Source organism: Tachyglossus aculeatus, chromosome 3, assembly GCF_015852505.1.
Source record: "Tachyglossus aculeatus isolate mTacAcu1 chromosome 3, mTacAcu1.pri, whole genome shotgun sequence".
Taxonomy (NCBI): domain Eukaryota; kingdom Metazoa; phylum Chordata; class Mammalia; order Monotremata; family Tachyglossidae; genus Tachyglossus; species Tachyglossus aculeatus.
The window spans coordinates 69,494,192-69,513,368 of record NC_052068.1 but is presented as its reverse complement, the minus strand read 5'-3'; the positions used below and the strand labels follow the sequence as shown (position 1 = coordinate 69,513,368).

The following is a 19,177-nucleotide window of genomic DNA, read 5'->3' as shown; positions in this document are numbered from 1 at the left end:
TTTTTTCTCATTTCAAAAGAATGAAAAAAAAATGTCCTGGAGGCCGTTTGGTTAAAAATGCAAATACCTTTAACAAACTTGGGAAATTCAGAGCGAGGAGTCATTCAAAGACTGAGAAGCAGTGTGGCCTAACGGATAGGGCATGGGCCTGGGTAGTCAGAAGGCTCTGGGTTCTAATCCCAGCTCCACCACTTGTCTGCTTTGTGATCTTGAGCAAGTCACTTGATTTCCCTGTGCCTCATTTACCTCATCTGTAAAATGGGGTTTAAGACCATGAACCCCATGAAGGACATGGACTGTGTCCAACCTGATTAGCTTGTATCAACCCCAGTGCTTAGTAGAGTGCCTGGTGCATAGTAAGTGCATAACAAATACCATAAAAAACCCCCACAACAAACCAAAAAGTACCAGTGCCTGGCACCTAATAACGCATTTAACAGAGAACATAACCTCCCCACCCCACCCTCAAAAACAACTCTGCTCCAAAGGTGCACCTCTTTTAAAATGAAACAATATCCACCATGTGTACTTGGGTTGGATTGGTTGTTGGGGAAACATAACTTTGACTTTCATAACTTCGGCTTTCCAGACTCTTAAGTGTTTACACATTCCCCTGAAAAAATGGACCTCGTTATATTTAGCACCAAGCAGGCAAAAGTCAGAAACTTTTGATGAACCAGAGTCAGCTACTTTGGAGAAAATTTGGTTTTTCTGAGACACTTCACTTTGAGGAGTTTAAAGTGCTCCGCCGACTTTATAAAACATTTCCATTCATCATTAATCTTTACTTCATCCCTGTGATGAAGAGCTTTATAGAAGCAACATGGCATAGTAGATAGAGCCCGGGCTTGGGAATCAGAAGATCATGGGTTCTAATCCCAACTCTGCCACTTGTCTGCTGTGTGACCCTGGGCAAGTCAGTTTACTTCTCTGTGCCTCAGTTACTTCATCTGTAAAATGGGGATTGAGACTGTGAGCCCCTTGTGGGACAAGGACTGTGTCCAACCCGATTTGCTGGTGTCCACCCCAGCACTTAGTACAGTACCTGGCACATAGTAAGTGCTGAACAAATACCACTATTATTATTATTAAGAATTGTCATTCCCTTTAAAAAGACAAGGAAAATAGAAACACAGAGGTTGGATGGTTTGACTTGGCGTACAGAACTAGAGCTGGACATCTTAGAACACAAGATTTCTGACTCTCCAGACTCAGGCTTCTTGGGCTACCTCCACCGCAATCAGAAATCCATCAGTCAGTGGTGTTAATGTGGGTTTACTGTGTGCAGAGCACTGAATTGGGAGCATTTGGGAGAGCACAATACAAAAGGGATGGTAGATATGATCCCTGTCTACAAGGAGCTTCTGATCTAGAGGAGGAGCTTCCAGGCTAGAGCTTAGAGTCTAGCTTACAGTTACCAAGCAGAGTTAGCATTTAGTAATTCATGGGTTTAAAAAATGATCATTTAAATCACAGACAGTCCTTGGGAATTTTGCTAGATGGTGGTTATTAAAAAAAAAACAAAAAGCATTTCTCTGGGCCTAGACTATGTATTAGGCACTAGCCCAGGGCTGGGCAAGGTGGGTGGCGAAGGTAGGTATAGATGATTACACATAAGACATAATCCCTATCCTTGGAAACCATTTACATTGAGGTGCAGCCGTGGTGAGGAAACAAGTAGAGGAGAAATGCTAGAACAACTTTCTTTTTTTTTTTTTTGCCTGTATGCCACAGTTACCCTGGATATTTCTCTGTTTCTGCAGTGAAGAATCATAAAGAGAAGCAGCGTGGCTCAGTGGAAAGAGCCCGGGCCTTGGAGTCAAAGGTCATGGGTTCAAATCCCAGCTCTGCCAATTGTCAGCTGTGTGACTTTGGGCATGTCACTTCACCTCTCTGTGCCTCAGTTACCTCATCTGGAAAATGTCCCACCTCTGTGGGACAACCTGATCACTTTGTTGGGTAGGGACTGTCTCTATGTGTTGCCGACTTGTACTTCCCAAGCACTTAGTATAGTGCTCTGCACACAGTAAGCGCTCAATAAATACGATTGATTGATTTGTAACCTCCCCAGCGCTTAGAACAGTGCTTTGCACATAGTAAGTGCTTGATAAATGTCATTATTATTATTATTATTATAAAGATCAAGTTCTCATGCAGCGTGAGAAATACCCCTTTTCAAATCCGACATACTGTGGTTGATTGTCCCATTAAAATCTGTGCACTCTTAAACATCCCTGCAGTGAAGAATCATGAAGATCAGGTTTTCATGCAGCATGAGAAATGCCCCTTTTCAAATCTGACATACTTTGGTTGATTGTCCTATTAAAACCTGTGCACTCTTAAGATCTCGCACCCAAGGCCCCAGGAGGTCTCTTACCTTTCTCACAGTAGGGCTCCCCATCCTCCATATGGAAGAGACTATTCCCAAAGGGCTTCTTACAGGCTGCACAGACAAAGCAGGTTGTGTGCCAAGTCTGCCTTAAGGCGTGCATCACTTCCTGTAAAAGCACACAGCAAATATCAGACGCGTACTCTGCAGACCAGGATTTACTGTACATTTACTTCTAGAGTCACAAGAGAAGAACAAGAACATGTTTCTTGCAGCCTTACAGGTAAGGCAGGACAAACACAAACATAAATAAATATTCCTACAGAGAAGAGCAACTAAGGGGAATTTGAGGAGCTTCCAAGTAAGTGGATCAAAAAGATAAGAACTTCAGTCTGGAAAGCCCAAGGCCGAGAGGGGGTGTGATTAAAATGTACAAAATCATGAAGGATGAAGATGACAGGATGAATGCTGAATTACAGTTCAAGAAATTCCAGACACTAGGATGAGGGGGATAACCATTGAAATGCGAGAGTGGTATGTTCAGAACAATGAAAGGAAGTAAAGGAAGTACCTTCTCCCACGGCAGGTATGAACAGATGGAATTTGTTACCACAGTAAGTGATGGGAAGCAGCCCCTGGCCTAGTGGAAAGAACTCAGGCTAGAAGAAGAAGACCTGATGTCTAATCCTGGCTATGCCACTTTGATGTGTGACCTTGGGCAAATCACTCAACCTCTCTGTACCTCCATTACCTCACCTGTAAAATGGGGGTTAAGACTGCGAGCCCCATGTGGGACATGGACTGTGCCCAATCTAATTAGTTTGCATCCACCCCCGCACCTAACATAGTGCCTGGCACAGAGTAAGCGCTTAGCAAATACCATAAAATAAAAGTAAATAAAATCAAGTTGGGGAGCCAGAAGAATCTCACTACGTTCAAGAGGGGTTTGGGTAAATGAGCAGTCCAAGATGGTTTTCTAGAGGGAAAGTTGGGAAAGATAGACGGTCTGTTCCTAACAATATGGATGGACGTCCAGGAGGGCAACCAGCAAATGGTTCTTCCAAACATCCTGGTGTCATTACTGGAGAGAGAACCTGTAAGGGCACAGACATGGCTGTATGGACCATTAGTCTGTCCCATTAATGGCTATGTCTTTATGCTCAAATACAAAATAGAAACCTACAAATTTATTAAAAAGTGTGGGCACCATAAGGGCGTCAATGGTGGATATTTACAAGCAAATATTTTCAGCAATACACCCAAGTACAGTTCTATGGGATAATAATAATAATGATGGCATTTGTGAAGCGCTTACTATGTGCAAAGCACTCTTCTAAGCGCTGGGGGATACAAGGTGATCAGGTTGTCCCACGTGGGGCTCACAGTCTTAATCCCCATTTTACAGATGAGGTAACAGGCTCAGAGAAGTTAAGTAACTTGCCCAAGATGGTGGTGGTGGAGCCAGGATTAGAACTCATGACCTCTGACTCCCAAGCCCGTGCTCTTTCCACTGAGCCACGCTGCCCTTCCCTCTTCTCCCTCACCTCCTTCAGCCCAAATTCCATGTTCCAAATTCCTACTTTCCCTTTGTTCAGCACAGTGATTCAGGTCCTGAGAGAGAAACCACCACTGATTTCTTAAACACCCCCGGGCAATTCTGCCTGCTTGGGCAATTCTACCTAGGAAATGTCTTTCCCAAATGCAGAACAATCATCTAACTCTTTCACCCCAAACATATTTCTAGACATTCCAGCAGCTTCATGATAGAGAGCGCCTGCACTCAAGGAAATTAAATTTCCTCTCCCTCTTCCTCTCCCCCAGACAACAGAAAGAAATGCAGTTCTGCAGTTTGGAAGAAAGAAATTCTTTGGTTAGCTCACAGAAAATCAGCTTGTGGTAGAAAGAATGACCAGAAGTTTGGGGAGAACTGCAATGCTTTTTGCTCTGGGATGGAGAATTATTATGGATTCCCCAGGCTGGATGAGAGGCCTATGGAGATCCCCCAGGCTATTCCCCCATTTCCTGAACGAACTCCAGGTAAGTTAATCAAGACAGAAGAGATGTGCACAAGGGTGATGGTTTGCGGCACAATTCACACTTGCTCTCTGGTGTCCTGTGGTCCAGAAACTGCCTTCATGGATTTAGGATAAAATGAGCCGTGCAGAATGTCCTGTTAATGAAGTTTGGTTGACACTGAGATGGAGGAAATTGGGGAATCTTTGAGAATCGGGTACATTCTCTTCTGATTGGGATGGCTTGAAGCTCTATATGATGACAGGGATATGGACTAGATAGCTCCTAAAGATCCCTTACAGCCTGAGGACTCTGCATGAATAGAGAACCAGGGAAAGGTAGTAGTAATAACTGTAGTAGTAGTAACAGTAGCAGTAGCAGTTGAAGTAGTAGAAGTAGTATTTATTAAGCAGCTGAAAACAGAACCACAAGGCACGTTCCCAGCCTACAAAGAGCTGACAAACTTCCTAAACGGAAGAGTTGCAAACCCTTCTAGACCGTGAGCCCATTGTTGGGTAGGGGCGGTCTCTATATGTGGCCAACTTGTACTTCCCAAGGGCTTAGTACAGTGCTCTGCACACAGTAAGCTCTCAATAAATATGATTGAATGAATGAATGAATGAATGACAACAAACAGCCAAGAAGCCATAACAAGGGCTTCTGAGGGTGAGGGTAGAAGGAGCGGTGAAGAGCAGTTGTTTGGGAGGCTGGGGTTGTGATGAGCAGTGGTGGTGAGAAACAAGAGACAATGGAGTAGAGCTTGGGGCTGGAGCCAGGCCCCGTCTAGACTGTGAGCCCATTGTTGGGTAGGGACTGTCTCTATACATTGCTAACTTGTACTTCCCAAGCGCTTAGTACAGTGCTCTGCACACAGTAAGCACTCAATAACTACGACTGAATGAATGAATGCCCCGACCCAGGGACCACCACCACCACCATCACCATCACTCCTGCTCAAAAGCCTGGAGCAGCAGCATCATGCATCTTGTTGCCACCGCAACAGCCTCGACAAAATAATAAATAGCAGAGCGCATGTACCCGAGCCGCGCAGTAAGTGGAGAAGAGCCGAATGTGGCTGGCAAGCTGCAGTTTGACCACCCCTGCTCGAACAGGAAAAGAGGCGTTGCAACTTACCCCCATGACTTTGGTATTACACTTGGCACAGAGAGGGGCAAAGAACTGCTCATAACACCGTTCACAGTACACATTGTTCTGTTCCTCCACAAAGCACATGTCTGCCAGCGATGTCTTACAATAGGCACAGTTGAATTCTTCTGGGTGCCAGGACCGGCCCATGGCGACCAGGAAGGGCCCCCTGTGAACAAAGCAGAATGGCTAACGGGCTCCAGGGAATCAACGTTAATAACTCTGCCAACTTGTACTTCCCAAGCGCTTAGTACAGTGCTCTGCACACAGTAAGCGCTCAATAAATATGATTGATGATGACTCGTTAAGCACTTACTATGCACCAAGCACTGTTCTAAGCACTTGGGTACGTAATCAGGTTGGACACAGGGGAAGCCGCATGGCCCAGTGGCTACAGCATGGGACTAGGAGTCAGAGGACCTGGGTTCCAATTCTGGCTCCACCGCTTGCTTGCTGTGTGACTTTGAACAAGTCACTTCGCTTCTCTTTGCCTCAGTTAGCTCATCTATAAAATGGGGATTAAGACTGTGAGCCCCATGTGAGACACGGACTGTGTCCAACCGGGTGACCTTGTATCTACCTCAGCGCTTAGAACAGTGACTGGCACATAGTAAGCGCTTAACAAATACAATAAATGGCACATAGTAAGCGCTTAACAAATACAATAAATGGCACATAGTAAGCGCTTAACAAATACAATAAACAAAACAAGACAAAACAAAAAACCCAAAAAACTCATTAAACTGGCAAGGGTCCAGAGTCCTAGTGTTCACAGTTTTCTAAAGGATAAATAGTTTCAAAGTTAAAGTGGCCATATTTTCTGGAGTTCAGAATGGACAGGAAGGGAGGGGAGGCATCTAAGCCAACTCCGGCATCCTTCCATGGCTCTGCTACTCTCATAAAGCTGCTCGAGGGCGAGGAGGATAGCTGGCCTGAATCTTGGCTTCCGTGTACTGTCACACCGCTTTACCGGGTAGCTTTCTTAAAAGGGCTTTGTTGCATTCTAGATACTGTAGAGATATTACACTGTAGGAATACTTTGAGTATTGAAAGCGTTTATCTCCAGCGCTTAGAACAGTGCTTTACACATAGTAAGCACTTAATAAATGCCATTATTATTATTGGGATGTGAAATAATCTCAGTGAGTGTCTATGGGCACAACAAGGCACATATCTCTCTTTGCCATATGGCAAGCTTTCCTCTAGCTACAGAGTCTGGCCTAAAGTGATGGATGAGAATTGGGGAGATGGAGATACAGAGGTTAAGACAGAGGGAAACGAGAAGCTGAGATCCAGAGCTAGGAAATGCCTGGGCAATGCTGAGTCGGGCCTCCTTCTCTGCTAGATTATTTTTCTTCCCGCGTTGACTGCGGGATTGCATTTCCAGAGCCTGGGAAAAAGTTTCTCTATGAACTGCTTAGCTTTCCCCTGCCGTCCCCTGCAAGGCCTTACCGGATGATGCTGTTACAGAATCCGCAGTGAGGGGTCCGGCTGCTGGCTGGGAAACGCTCCGCCCGCTGGAAGGTGCCCCTGGTCAGAGTGGGCACCTGGGTGCTCGAAGGAGTGTAGGCTGGGCCTGGAGCTGCAGACGAGACTGGGGTGCCCCGGGGCATCAGGTTTTTGGTGACAGTTGTCGTGGTCTTCCCAGGAGAGAACTTCTGGGAAAAGGTGTCATCTGTCACCCAGGGTGGGCGGCTGGCAGGCTCTCCGGGGGCAGAGCCGTAGGATGCTGCTGGGGGGGAGCTGTAGGGGGAGGGACTATAGGGGGCAGGGCTATAGGGGGCTGCTGGAGCAGGGCTGTAGCTGGCAGCTGGAGCTGTAACCCCACCCCAAAACAAAAGAAAACCCAAAGAGAAGAGTTAGGAACTTCCACGTTTCCACCCAAATTAGCCGCTCCCCTCCCACCCTCATCACTTCCAAACCACCAAACAATAGTACTGACCCTATCTGATGGGTTTGTCCCTCCCCAGCTGGAAGGCTTCACTAGACTTTGTTGAGGATCTCATTCCTCGTGGGCAGGGAAACATGTCTACCAACTCTGTTATGTTGTGCTTGGTACACATTAAATGCTCAATTCATTCATTCAATCGTATTTATTGAGCGCTTACTGTGTGCAGAGCACTGTACTAAGCACTTGGGAAGTACAAGTTGGTAACATATAGAGACGGTCCCTACCCAAAAGCAGGCTCACAGACTTGAAGGGGGAGACAGAAAACAAAACATATTAACAAAATAAAAGAAATAGAATAGTAAATATGTACAAGTAAAATAAATAGAGTAATAAATATGTACAAACATATATACAGGTGCTGTGGGGAGGGGAAGGAGGTAAGGCAGGGGGAGGAGGGGGAGAGGAAAGAGTGGGCTCAGCCTGGGAGGGCCTCCTGGAGGAGGTGAGCTCTCAGTAGGGCTTTGAAGAGAGGAAGAGAGCTAGCTTGGCGGATGTGCAGAAGGAGGGCATTCCAGGCCGGGGGGGGGGGACGACGTGGGCCAGACATGGTGGAGCCAGAATTAGAACCCACGACCTCTGACTCCCAAGCCCGTGCTCTTTCCGCTAAGCCATGCTTGTCCCCCCCCCCCCACTTCTAGACTGTAAGCTCGCTGTAGGCAGGGAATGTTTCTACTCATTGTTAGATTGAACTCTCCGATGTGCTCAGTACAGTGCTCTGGGTACAGTAAGCGCTCAATAAACACAATTGACTGACTGAACTAAGGGGTAGCACTAAGCTTATTGCCTATGGGTGGCACCGTGACCAATTCGTCCTTGTGAGCAGTACCAGAATCACAGCAGAGGGACCCACCTCTACCAGCCTCCTCAATAGCTCTGTTCCCCTAGCTATGTGCCACAACCCTAAATTCTGCTTTAATCCAAGCAGCATAGTCTAGCAACACGTGGGACTGGGAATCAGAGGACCTGGGTTCTAATCCTGCCTCTGCCGCTAGTCTGCTGTATGCTCTTGGGCAAGTCATTTAGTTTCTCTCTGCCTCAGTTTTCTCATCTCTAAAATGGGCAATCAACATCTGCTCTCCTGCCCCCTTAGAGTGTGAGCCCTGTGTGGAACAGGGACTGGGTCCAACCTGATTATCTTGTATCTACCCCTGCGCCTAGTATAGTGTTTGGCCCATAGTAGGACTTTAACAAATACCCCAATTATTAATCAGGTATCTCTATTCAGATATAACTTTTTCTCTTTCTAAGCAGGTGGGAATTGGGTTCTACTTCACTACCAGATGGATGTGGTTCACAGTGGAGTAGAGGGAAAATGGGTCCAGCAATAAGCAACTACCAAGCTGTGCCAGTTCGGCAGAGAGGACTATGCGAAGGTCCCTAGAGAGAAACCTGGCTCCAAACTCAAGAAAACAGAGAAGACAGAACCTTGCCCCCTCCTTACACCCATTTCCCAGAGCATCTACTTTAGCTGTGATGGCCCAAAGGGCTTCAGACCTCCAAAGCAGCATGAGAAGCGGCATGGCATAGCGGATAAAGCTTGGGCCTGAGAGTTACAAGGTCATGGGTTCTAATCCTGGCTATGCCACTATCCGCTGCGTGACCTTGGGAAGTCACTTCTCTGGGCTTCGGTTACCTCATTTGTAAAATGGGGATTGAGACTGTGCGTCCCACGTGGGACAGGGACTATGTCTAACCTGATATGCCTGTATCCACCCCAGCGCTTAGTTCATTGCCTGGCACAAAGTAAGTGCTTAACAAAAACCATCATTATTTTTATTATTATTGTTGAAGCAAAGTAACTCTCCTCATGCGTAAGTTGGAGCATATGGAGAGCTAAGGGGACTTTTCAGCATTCCCCAAATAAATCAAAGGGAGAGTAGAAAGATAATCCAGGACCCCTCACCCATTGCTTGACTCCTGGACAAGGTTCTCTCAAGTCCCCACTTCTCCCCAACCCTGCAGGGAGCAATAGCTAAACGGCCCCAGGCTCTCGGTCAGAATCGAGCAGGAGGCCGGACTTGCCGATCCTCGGGATACGGTAGTCCTACTAGCTCCCAAGGAAGCAGGACTTTCAAGAAGCAAAGCACCTCCATGTTTGCCATGCTCAGGACAGACATGGACGCCTCCGCAATCCTCACAGCTTGGTCCCCTCCTTCCAGCAGGCTCCTCATTACCACATGGGGTTTAAAGATCGGTTCCTCCATTTCTCACCAGAGAGTGCGTTTATGCTTTCCTGCCCCAAAGAACTGGGTTTCCTCAGCCCTCCTCCCTCTCCCAGCTGCCAGAAAACATGTCGGGACAAACTCCTCATTCCTGAGGCCGGGAGGCCTGCGGCTTTTGCGGCTCTCGTGGGCCTTGTGGGCTGCCCGGGCTGAGCGTCTGAGTGCAGCCCCAACAGGGGCTCCCAGCCTGGAATGGGAAACATTTCCACTCCTCAATGCCGCTGCTTCCTGGCGCGCATTTTCTCCCAGGCCCTGCTATTCAAAGCTTTAGAATTTACCCAGACTCTCGAGGTCTCCCCCCGACCCCATAATGGAGGGGTGCTGCTGATATTCAGGTTCCAGCGTAAAATATTCTTCTTAGGGATGACTGGGGTTTGCTGAAACCCTCTGTTCCCCTGGGGTGAGGTATGAGGAAAGGAGGGAGGAAGTCCTCTCCTGACCTTTTTCTGGGCAACACAGTTTCCCACTAGAGACCCGGTCATCTCTCCATGACTTTGGCCTCAGAAGTTAAATTCTGGAGAACTTGATACTCAAAACTCCTCCCCACCTTACCAGCTGGGCTCCTGTTTATTGAAAACCGTGGACTGGTGTTAGCGACTTCCAGTCCAGTCAGCCAGCCATCCAGGCTGAATGGTCCCCGGGCTTTCAGCATTTTAGACAGGTACCATGAGAGTGTGTGTGGGGGTTGGCCTTGGACTATGCTCAAAGGTTGCTCAAGACACTAAATCAATCAATCTATTGAGCACATACTGTGTGCAGGACACTGTACTGAGCTCTTGGGAGAGTAAAACACACCACCATAAAAGACACTTTCTCTGCCCACAGTGAGTCATTTATGAATCACTGAACCTCCTGCCATTTATGGAAGGTAAACATTCAGCAAGAAACTCTCTAAGTTACTCTTAGTGCTCTAGGCTGTGAGCTCATCATGGGCAGGAATGTGCCTGTTATATTGTACTCTCCCAGGGGCTTAATACAGTGCTTTGTATACAATAAATACGATTGAATGAAAGTAAGTGCTCAATAAATACGATTGAATGAATGAATGGTGATGGCCTGACAGTGCCCTCACAGCTGCCTTTCTTTCTGTGCCAGACTTCAGACAGGTGCTGAATGGTGCTAATGGGGCTGGCCGCCCCTGAGGCCACAGTTACATGGACCCCCTTTATTTCATCCCTCCAGCCACATGCAGGGGTAAGGCAAAATGCCTCACCAGGCCACCTGCTCCAAGATTCCCTTGCCAATTGGACTCCAGAACACTGTTTCTCCATCTGCGAGGGGGAATTATTTGGGAACCTAGGTTATGCTGCCAACCTGTACTTCCCAAGCGCTTAGTACAGTGCTCTGCACACAGTAAGCGCTCAATAAATATGATTGATTGATTTGGGGTTGTTGGGAACTTGAGAGCCTCCACTCTAGTGCTAGCTTTAACACATCTTATTTACATTATTTATATTTATTCTTACACTTTTTTATAATTATACTTTTTTGCATTAATGTCTGTCTCCCACCCTAGACTGTAAGCTCGTCGTGGGCAGGGAATGTGCCTGTTTATTGTTAGATTGTACTCCCCTAAGTGCTTAGTACAGTGCTCTGCACACAGTAAGCACTCAAGAAATATTACTGAATGAATGAATGAACTTATCTATATGCCTCATGTTAATGGAAAGCCTCATTAATAATTGTGGTATTTGTTAAGTGCTTACTCTATGCCTAGGAATGTACTAAGTGCTGGGGTAGATACAATAATACCCCATCAATCACAGTCCTTGTCCCACACGGAGCTGAAGGGAAAGGGAGCTAGGCATTCCCATTTTACAGTTGAAGAAACTCAGGTCCTGAGAAGTTGTGACCTGTTACACAATACCTCGAGTCTGATGCCAACTACTTGGGCACAACTGTGAGGAGCAGCATGGCACAGTGGAAAGAACACTGGCCTGGGAGTTAGAGGACCCGGGTTTTAATTCTAGCTCTGCCAATTGCTCGCTGTGTGACCTTCAGCAAGTCACTTACCTTCTCTGTGCCTTAGTTTCCTCATCTGTGAGTGGAGGCTAAATACCTGTTCTCCCTCCTACTAAGACTGCTCAACATAATAACGACAATTATAATAATGATAATAAAATAACCATTACTTCTGACATTGCATAGTGCTGCGTCCAGATTTGTGTTGTCAGAAGAACATTGCCCAATTCTCCTGTTGCATTCTAGCATTGTGAAATATGTGTAATGGTAGGGACTGACTATAATTCAAATTGCATATTCATTTTTTTAATGGCATTTATTAAACACTTACTATGTGCAAAGCACTGTTCTAAGTGCTGGGGAGGTTACAAGGTAATCATGCTGTCCCACGTGGGGCTCACAGTCTTAGTCCCCATTTTACAGATGAGGTAACAGAGGCACAGAGAAGTTAAGTGACTTGCCCAAAGTCACACAGCTGACAATTGGTGGAGTCGGGACTTGAACCTCTGACTCCCAAGCCCGTGCTCTTTCCACTGAGCCATGCTGCTTCTCTTCATTTCCTTCCATACTTTTACTCTTACCAGTTGCACACTTATTCCTCCTGCTGTCACCATTTGTAAATAAATGTCCACCCACCTACCCCATTAGACTCTAAACCCCTTGAGGCCAGGGACTGTCTTTTGTCTTGTCTTATGTTGTAGAGTTGTCTCCTATCCATAGAAATGCCACGGACACATCTCTCCTCCATCTGCAATGGTTCTGTTAGCGTATCTAGAGAGGGTCTTTTATCAATCAATCGGTGGTATTTATTGGGCGCTTACTGTGTATAGAGCAACGTGCTAAGTACGTGGTTAGAGTACAATGTAACAGAGTTGGTAATAATAATAATAATAATGGCATTTATTAAGCGCCTACTATGTGCAAAGCACTGTTCTAAGCGCCGGGGAGGTTACAAGGTGATCAGGTTGTCCCATGGCGGGCTCACAGTCTTCATCCCCATTTTCCAGATGAGGGAACTGAGGCCCAGAGAAGTGAAGTGACTTGCCCAAAGTCGCACAGCTAAGTGGTGGAGCTGGGATTCGAACTCATGACCTCTGACTCCAAAGCCCGGGCTCTTTCCACTGAGCCACGCTGCTTCTGGTAGACAGGAATGAGTCTGTTTATTGTTATAATGTACTCTCCCACACGCTTAGTACAGTGCTCTGCACATAGTAAGTGCTCAATAAATACGATTGGCTGCTCTCTCCCCCTCGTCCCCCTCTCCATCCCCCCCGTCTTACCTCCTTCCCTTCCCCACAGCACCTGCATATATGTATATATATTTGTACATATGTATTACTCTATTTATTTATTTTACTGTACATATCTATTCTATTTATTTTATTTTGTTAATATGTTCGGTTTTGTTTTCTCTGTCTCCCCCTTCTAGACTGTGAGCCCACTGTTGGGTAGGGACTGTCTCTATATGTTGCCAACTTGTACTTCCCAAGCGCTTAGTACAGTGCTCTGCACACAGTAAGTGCTCAATAAATACGATTGATTGATTGATTGTATTCTTCCGGGCTCAATACAGTTCTCTCCACACAATAAATATCACTGATTGACAAGCCAACCTTCTACCTCCATCCTGACTCCCCTACTTATGTCCTTTCACTCACACTGCTCCCAGGCTTGGAACTCCCTCTCCACCATGGATATCATCAATCGTATTTATTGAGCGCTTACTATGTGCAGAGCACTGTACTATGACAGCCCACAGCCCTCCATCATACTCAAAGCTTACCTGAGAGCCCACATTTTCCAACACGCCTTCCGTGACTAATTCATTCATTCAATCGTATTTACTGAGTATTTACTGTGTGCAGAGCACTGTACTAAGCACATGGAAAGTACACTTCAGCAATAGAAACAATCCCTGCCCACAACAAGCTTAGCATTCCGAGTCATATGAATTCATCAGTCATTTCTAGCCTGTATGTACTTAGACTCTCCCTCAGCTTAACAATATATGTTTATTCAATTATTTATTTTGATTACTTTGCATATAAGTAGCCTAATGGAGAAAGCATGGGCCTAGAAATCAGAGGACCTAGTTTTCAATCCCAAGTCCACCACTTGTTTACTGGATGATCTTTATGCGAATCACTTAAATTCTCTGTGCCTCAGTTGTAAAATGGAGATTCAAAATCTGTTCTCCCTCAGACTTAGACCGCGAGCCCCATTTGGGACAGGGACCGTCTTGTATCTATTCCAACACTTAGAATGGTGTTTAACAGGTGTCAGTGCCTAACAAGAACGACCATTATTATTATAAATACTGTTTATAGCTGTCTTCCCCATTAGAGTGTAAGCTCCTTGTGGGAAGGGAATACATCCCTTGTCAGTTTTGTACTGCACAAGGGGGAGCTCAATAATAATTAAGGCAAGCTCACTGTGGGCAGGGATTCTATCTGCTGACTCTATTATAGTGTACTCTCCTAAGCAGTTAGTACAGTGTGTTGCATACAATAAGTGCTCAATAACTACTATTGATTGATTGATTAAGTGCTTACTTAGTGCCTCACAATGCACTAAGTGCTGGGATAGAGACAACATAATCAATCAATCATTCATATTTATTGAGCGTTTACTGTGTGCAGAGCACAGTAAATAGCCTAGTGGATAGAGCATGGGGCTGGGAGTCAGAAGGACTGGGTTCTAATCCTGGATCCTCCACTTGTCCGATGTGACCTTGGGGAAGTCACCTAACTTCTCTGGGCCTCTGTTACCTCATCTGTGAAATGGAGATTAAGACTGCGAGCCCCAAGTGGGACAGGGACTCTGTCCAACCTGATTAGTTTGGATCTACCCCAGCACTTAGTACAGTGCCTGGTACCTGGTAAGTGCATAGTAAATACCATTAAAAAACAAACAAAAAGCTATGAGACCCAAGGAGGAGGATGCGAATGGTCGTTAGATTTTGTACAGCATCGTTGAACGTGAAGGAGAAGCAGTGTGGCTCAGTGAAAAGAGCCCAGGCTTTGGAGTCAGAGGTCAGGGGTTCAAATCCCGGCTCCGCCAACTGTCAAGCTGTGTGACTTTGGGCAAGTCACTAAACTTCTCTGTGCCTCTGTTACCTCATCTGTAAAATGGGGAGTAAGACTGTGAGCCCCCCATGGGACAACCTGATCACCTTGTAACCTCCCCAGCGCTTAGAACAGTGTTTTGCACATAGTAAGCGCTTAATAAATGCCATCATTACTATTATTATAGGAAGATGTGCATGTGTGTGTACAAAGGCACACATATACATTCATGGTGAGACTCAGCAGTGTCATATTAAGGAAGTCCCTCTTCCAACCAGAAATGCCCTCTCCCAGAGGAAATTGAACTTAGCAGGGACTCATTTCCTTGGTATGGCTGGCTTCTCCCTTCCCACCTCACAGTGTTTCCCTGTCTCACTCAGGTTGACACCTCCTCCAAGAAGACCCTCAGACTTTCATCTGTCCTGATCACCGGTGGTACTCCTCAGATCCATTACCACGCCCCCCCCCCCCCACTTCAGCCTCCTCCTCCACCTTTGCCTCTGGGCTCCTGTTTCCCACCTGGGAACAGTAAACAGTAGTTAGAGCTCCCAGAACAGAGACTTTATATTCAATTTCTTTAAGCCCCGGGGTTGTTGCTATTTCTGCACGATGGCATTAAATCCGTCCAAATTAGAAGGTGATATTTCATCTCTGGCAAGTTCAAAAGGCCCCTATCTCCCAAGCTTGTCTCAGGAATCTGTAATTAAACAAGGTGATTTCTAACTAATTCTAAGTTTGGAGCATGACATCTTTGGTCTCTCTTTCCCTCTTCTCTCTCAAAGAGCTGAGACACTGTTTCTGACAGTCCCAAAATCCCCCATGGAAAGCTGGGTTAGGAACATTTCCAGTTTTGCTGCCCCCTCGGTGGCAAAGAGACAGCCGGTAGGACTGTTCATTCACTCAATTGTATTTATTGAGCGCTTACTCTGTGTTCAGTAATTCCCCAGGGTAAAATCCCATCCAATACTCAATCTACAGGGCACTTTCCATCAGAGGACACCCTTGGGCCTATTAATTCATGGAGGGTTGATCTTCAAAGAGAAGCAGCGTGGCTCAGTGGAAAAAGCATGGGCTTTGGAGTCAGAGGTCACGGGTTCAAATCCTGGCTCCACCAACTGTCAAGCTGTGTGACTTTGGGCAAGGCACTTAACTTCTCTGTGCCTCAGTTACCTCATCTGTTAAGCAGTGGTTAAGACTGTGAGCCCCACTTGGGTCACTTTGTAACCTCCCCAGCGCTTAGAACAGAGCTTTGCACATAGTAAGTGCTTAATAAATGCCATCATTATTATTATTATTCAATCGGGAGCTCTTCTAAAGCCACCTGCCCCCCTTCTTACTGAAGCCCAAAGGATTCTGGGGAGACCTCATCAATCATCACTACACCTCCGGCTCAAGGGAAGCAGGCGCCAGCCGAACAGAGATCACGATAAAATCATCCATGACTGGATGATTGTAGGCCCTGCTGCAGGATGACACCGCGACGCAGGCTCTATCTGCTCCTGAGACTGTAAGGTTAGGATGGAGAGGGGGCTGGATGGGAGATCCAGACTCCTTGTGTCTCGTCTCGGTCCCGAGCTCACGGGGAGACCATCGCTTCACTGTTTAGAGCCTCAGTTTCCCCACTTGGGAAAGAGGGCTGGCCCTAATCTCCGCCCCCTCCTCCCTTCTGGGGTTGCTGTGGGGCTGGGTGAGATGGTGTCTGGAGAAGTGCTTTGAGTTTCGTGGGGGAAGCTGTTACATGCATCTCAGGTGAGCTCATGCTTCTCCCTCCTCCTCCCCCTCCTCCTCTTCCTCTGTCCCGAGGCGCCAGGGTTGCTGGGGCTCTAACAGACAAAACTGAAAGGGGTGTTTTCATTCATTCATTCAATCGTATTTATTGAGCGCTTACTGTGTGCAGAGCACTGGACTAAGCGCTTGGGAAGTACAAGTTGGCAACATATAGAGACGGTCCCTACCCAACAGTGGGCTCACAGTCTAGAAGGGGGAGACATCTCACACAAACCCCATTGTCTCCCATCTATAGATCCCATCCTTCCCCCTACCACAATAATAATAATAATGATGGTATTTGTTAAGCGCTTACTATGTGCAAAGCACTGTTCTAAGCGCTGGGGAGGTTACAAAGTGATTAGGTTGTCCCACTGGGGGCTCACAGTCAATCCCCATTTTACAGATGAGGTAACTGAGGCCCAGAGAAGTGAAGTGACTTGCCCAAAGTCACACAGCTGACAGTTGGCGGAGCCAGGATTTGAACCCATGACCTCTGACTCTAAAGCCCAGGCTCTTTCCACTGAGCCATGCTGCTTCTCCATCTTCCAACCTTGGCCTCTCCCATAGCAGGTTTGGTCTAAGTAGAGTTGGCCCCCTCTAGGCTGTAACCTCGTAGTGGGCAGGTAGTGTGTCTGTTTATTGTTCTATTGTACTCTCCAAATCAATCAATCAATCATATTTATTGAGTGCTTACTGTGTGCAGAGCACTGTACTAAGCGCTTGGGAAGTACAAGCTGGCAACATATAGCGACAGTCCCTACCCAACAGTGGGCTTACAGTCTAGTCCAAAGCACTTAGTATAGTGCTCTGCACACAGTAAGCGCTGCTCAATAAATGCGATTGAATGAATGAATTAGTGAATGTGAAAGGGGCCTTCAGTCCCTGCTCAAGGAGTTATCCTGCCTTGGTTTCCCAAGGGGGACTCAATCAGGTGGTGTTCCTCAGAGGCAGGGAGGATCTCCTCACCGTACCTCGTTCTCGCCTGTCCCGCCACTGACCCCCGGCCCACGTCATCCCCCGGGCCTGGAATGCCCTCCCTCTGACCCTCCGCCAAGCTAGCTCTCTTCCTCCCTTCAAGGCCCTGCTGAGAGCTCACCTCCTCCAGGAGGCCTTCCCAGACTGAGCCCCTTCCTTCCTCTCCCCCTCGTCCCCCCTCCATCCCCCCCATCTTACCTCCTTCCCTTCCCCACAGCACCTGTATATATGTATATATGTTTGTACATATTTATTACTCTATTTATTTATTTTACTTGTACCTATCTATTCTATTTATTTTATTTTGTTAGTACGTTTGGTTTTGTTCTCTATCTCCCCCTTTTGGACTGTGAGCCCACTGTTGGGTAGGGACTGTCTCTCTATGTTGCCAATTTGTACTTCCCAAGCGCTTAGTACAGTGCTCTGCACATAGTAAGCGCTCAATAAATACGATTGATGATGATGATGATGATCTGGGGATCAAGAAGAGTGTGTTCCAGTCCATTCCTGTGACCCCGGTCATCTCTCTTTCTCTGTGTCTCTTTCTCTTTCCTCTACCCCCCCTCACCCCCATTCCTCCACCACTGTCCTCCCTCCAGATGCCAGTGAGTTCATGTCTGGGAGCAGAATGGGTTCTCTATCCAGGCCAGGCCTCTGATGGGGAGTGAAGGAGTTAAGAAGAAGAGGCCTTTGACCCAAGAAGGCGGGAGTTTGGCTGGTGGCCCAGGATGGTGATGCCCTCGCCCCCCCCCCATCTCCCATATCCTCCATAGCCTAAGAATAGGCGTATGCTGCCCCCCCGTGGCCCAGGGTGGTGATGGGCATCAATTAATCATAATCATAATCATAATAATCATAATGATGGCATTTGTTGAGCGCTTACTAGGTGTGAAACACTGTTCTAAGCTCTGGGAAGGGCTACAAGGTGATCAGGTTGTCCCACCTGGCGCTCGCAGTCTTCCTCCCCATTTTACAGGTGAGGGAACTGAGGCACAGAGAAGTCAAGTGACTTGCCCAAGGTCACACAGCCGACAAGAGGCGGAGCCGGGATTAGGCAACGGGCCTGGGCTCGTGGGACGGTGAGAGCTGGAATAATAATAAGGCAAGTCACGGCACTTCTCTGTGTCTCAGTTACCTCATCTGTAAAATGGGGATTAAACTGTGAGCCCCACGTGGGACAACCTGATCACCTTGTATCCTCCCCAGCGCTTAGAACAGTGCTTTGCACATAGTAGGCGCTTAACAAATGCCATCATCATTATTATTATTAATAACTAATAATGCTACTATTTGTCAAGTGCTTAGTACAGTGCTCTGCACACAGTAAGCGCTCAATAAATACGATTGAATGAATTGTTAATAATGATAATAATGATGGCATTTATTAAGCGCTTACTATGTGCAAAGCACTGTTCTAAGCGCTGGGGAGGTTATAAGGTGATCAGGTTGTCCCATGGGGGCTCACAGTTTTAATCCCCATTTTTACAGACGAGGGAACTGAGGCACAGAGAAGTTAAGTGACTTGCCCGAAGTCACACAGCTGACAATTGGCGGGGCCGGGATTTGAACACACGACCTCTGACTCCAAAGCCCGGGCTCTTTCCACTGAGCCACGCTGCTTCTGTTCTAAGCTCTGGGGTAGACGCGAGGTGGCCAGGTTGTCCCATGTGGGGCTCACAATCTTAATACCCATCTTACAGATGAGGTAACGAGGCACAGAGAAGTTAAGTGACTTGCCCAAGGT

The 19,177-nt window shown here is 46.9% G+C and overlaps 1 protein-coding gene across 1 annotated transcript in view; it reads right to left on the bottom strand.

Annotated features, from left to right (window-relative positions):
• Positions 1-19,177, bottom strand: part of LDB3 (LIM domain binding 3) — a 148,635-nt gene that overhangs the window by 11,392 nt on the left and 118,066 nt on the right. The window contains exons 13-15 of the mRNA XM_038743480.1: positions 6,941-7,304; positions 5,477-5,657; positions 2,378-2,498 (exon numbers count right to left, since the gene is read on the bottom strand). Coding sequence (XP_038599408.1) covers positions 2,378-2,498; positions 5,477-5,657; positions 6,941-7,304 — 666 coding nt within the window. The remainder of the gene's footprint in view (positions 1-2,377; positions 2,499-5,476; positions 5,658-6,940; positions 7,305-19,177) is intronic.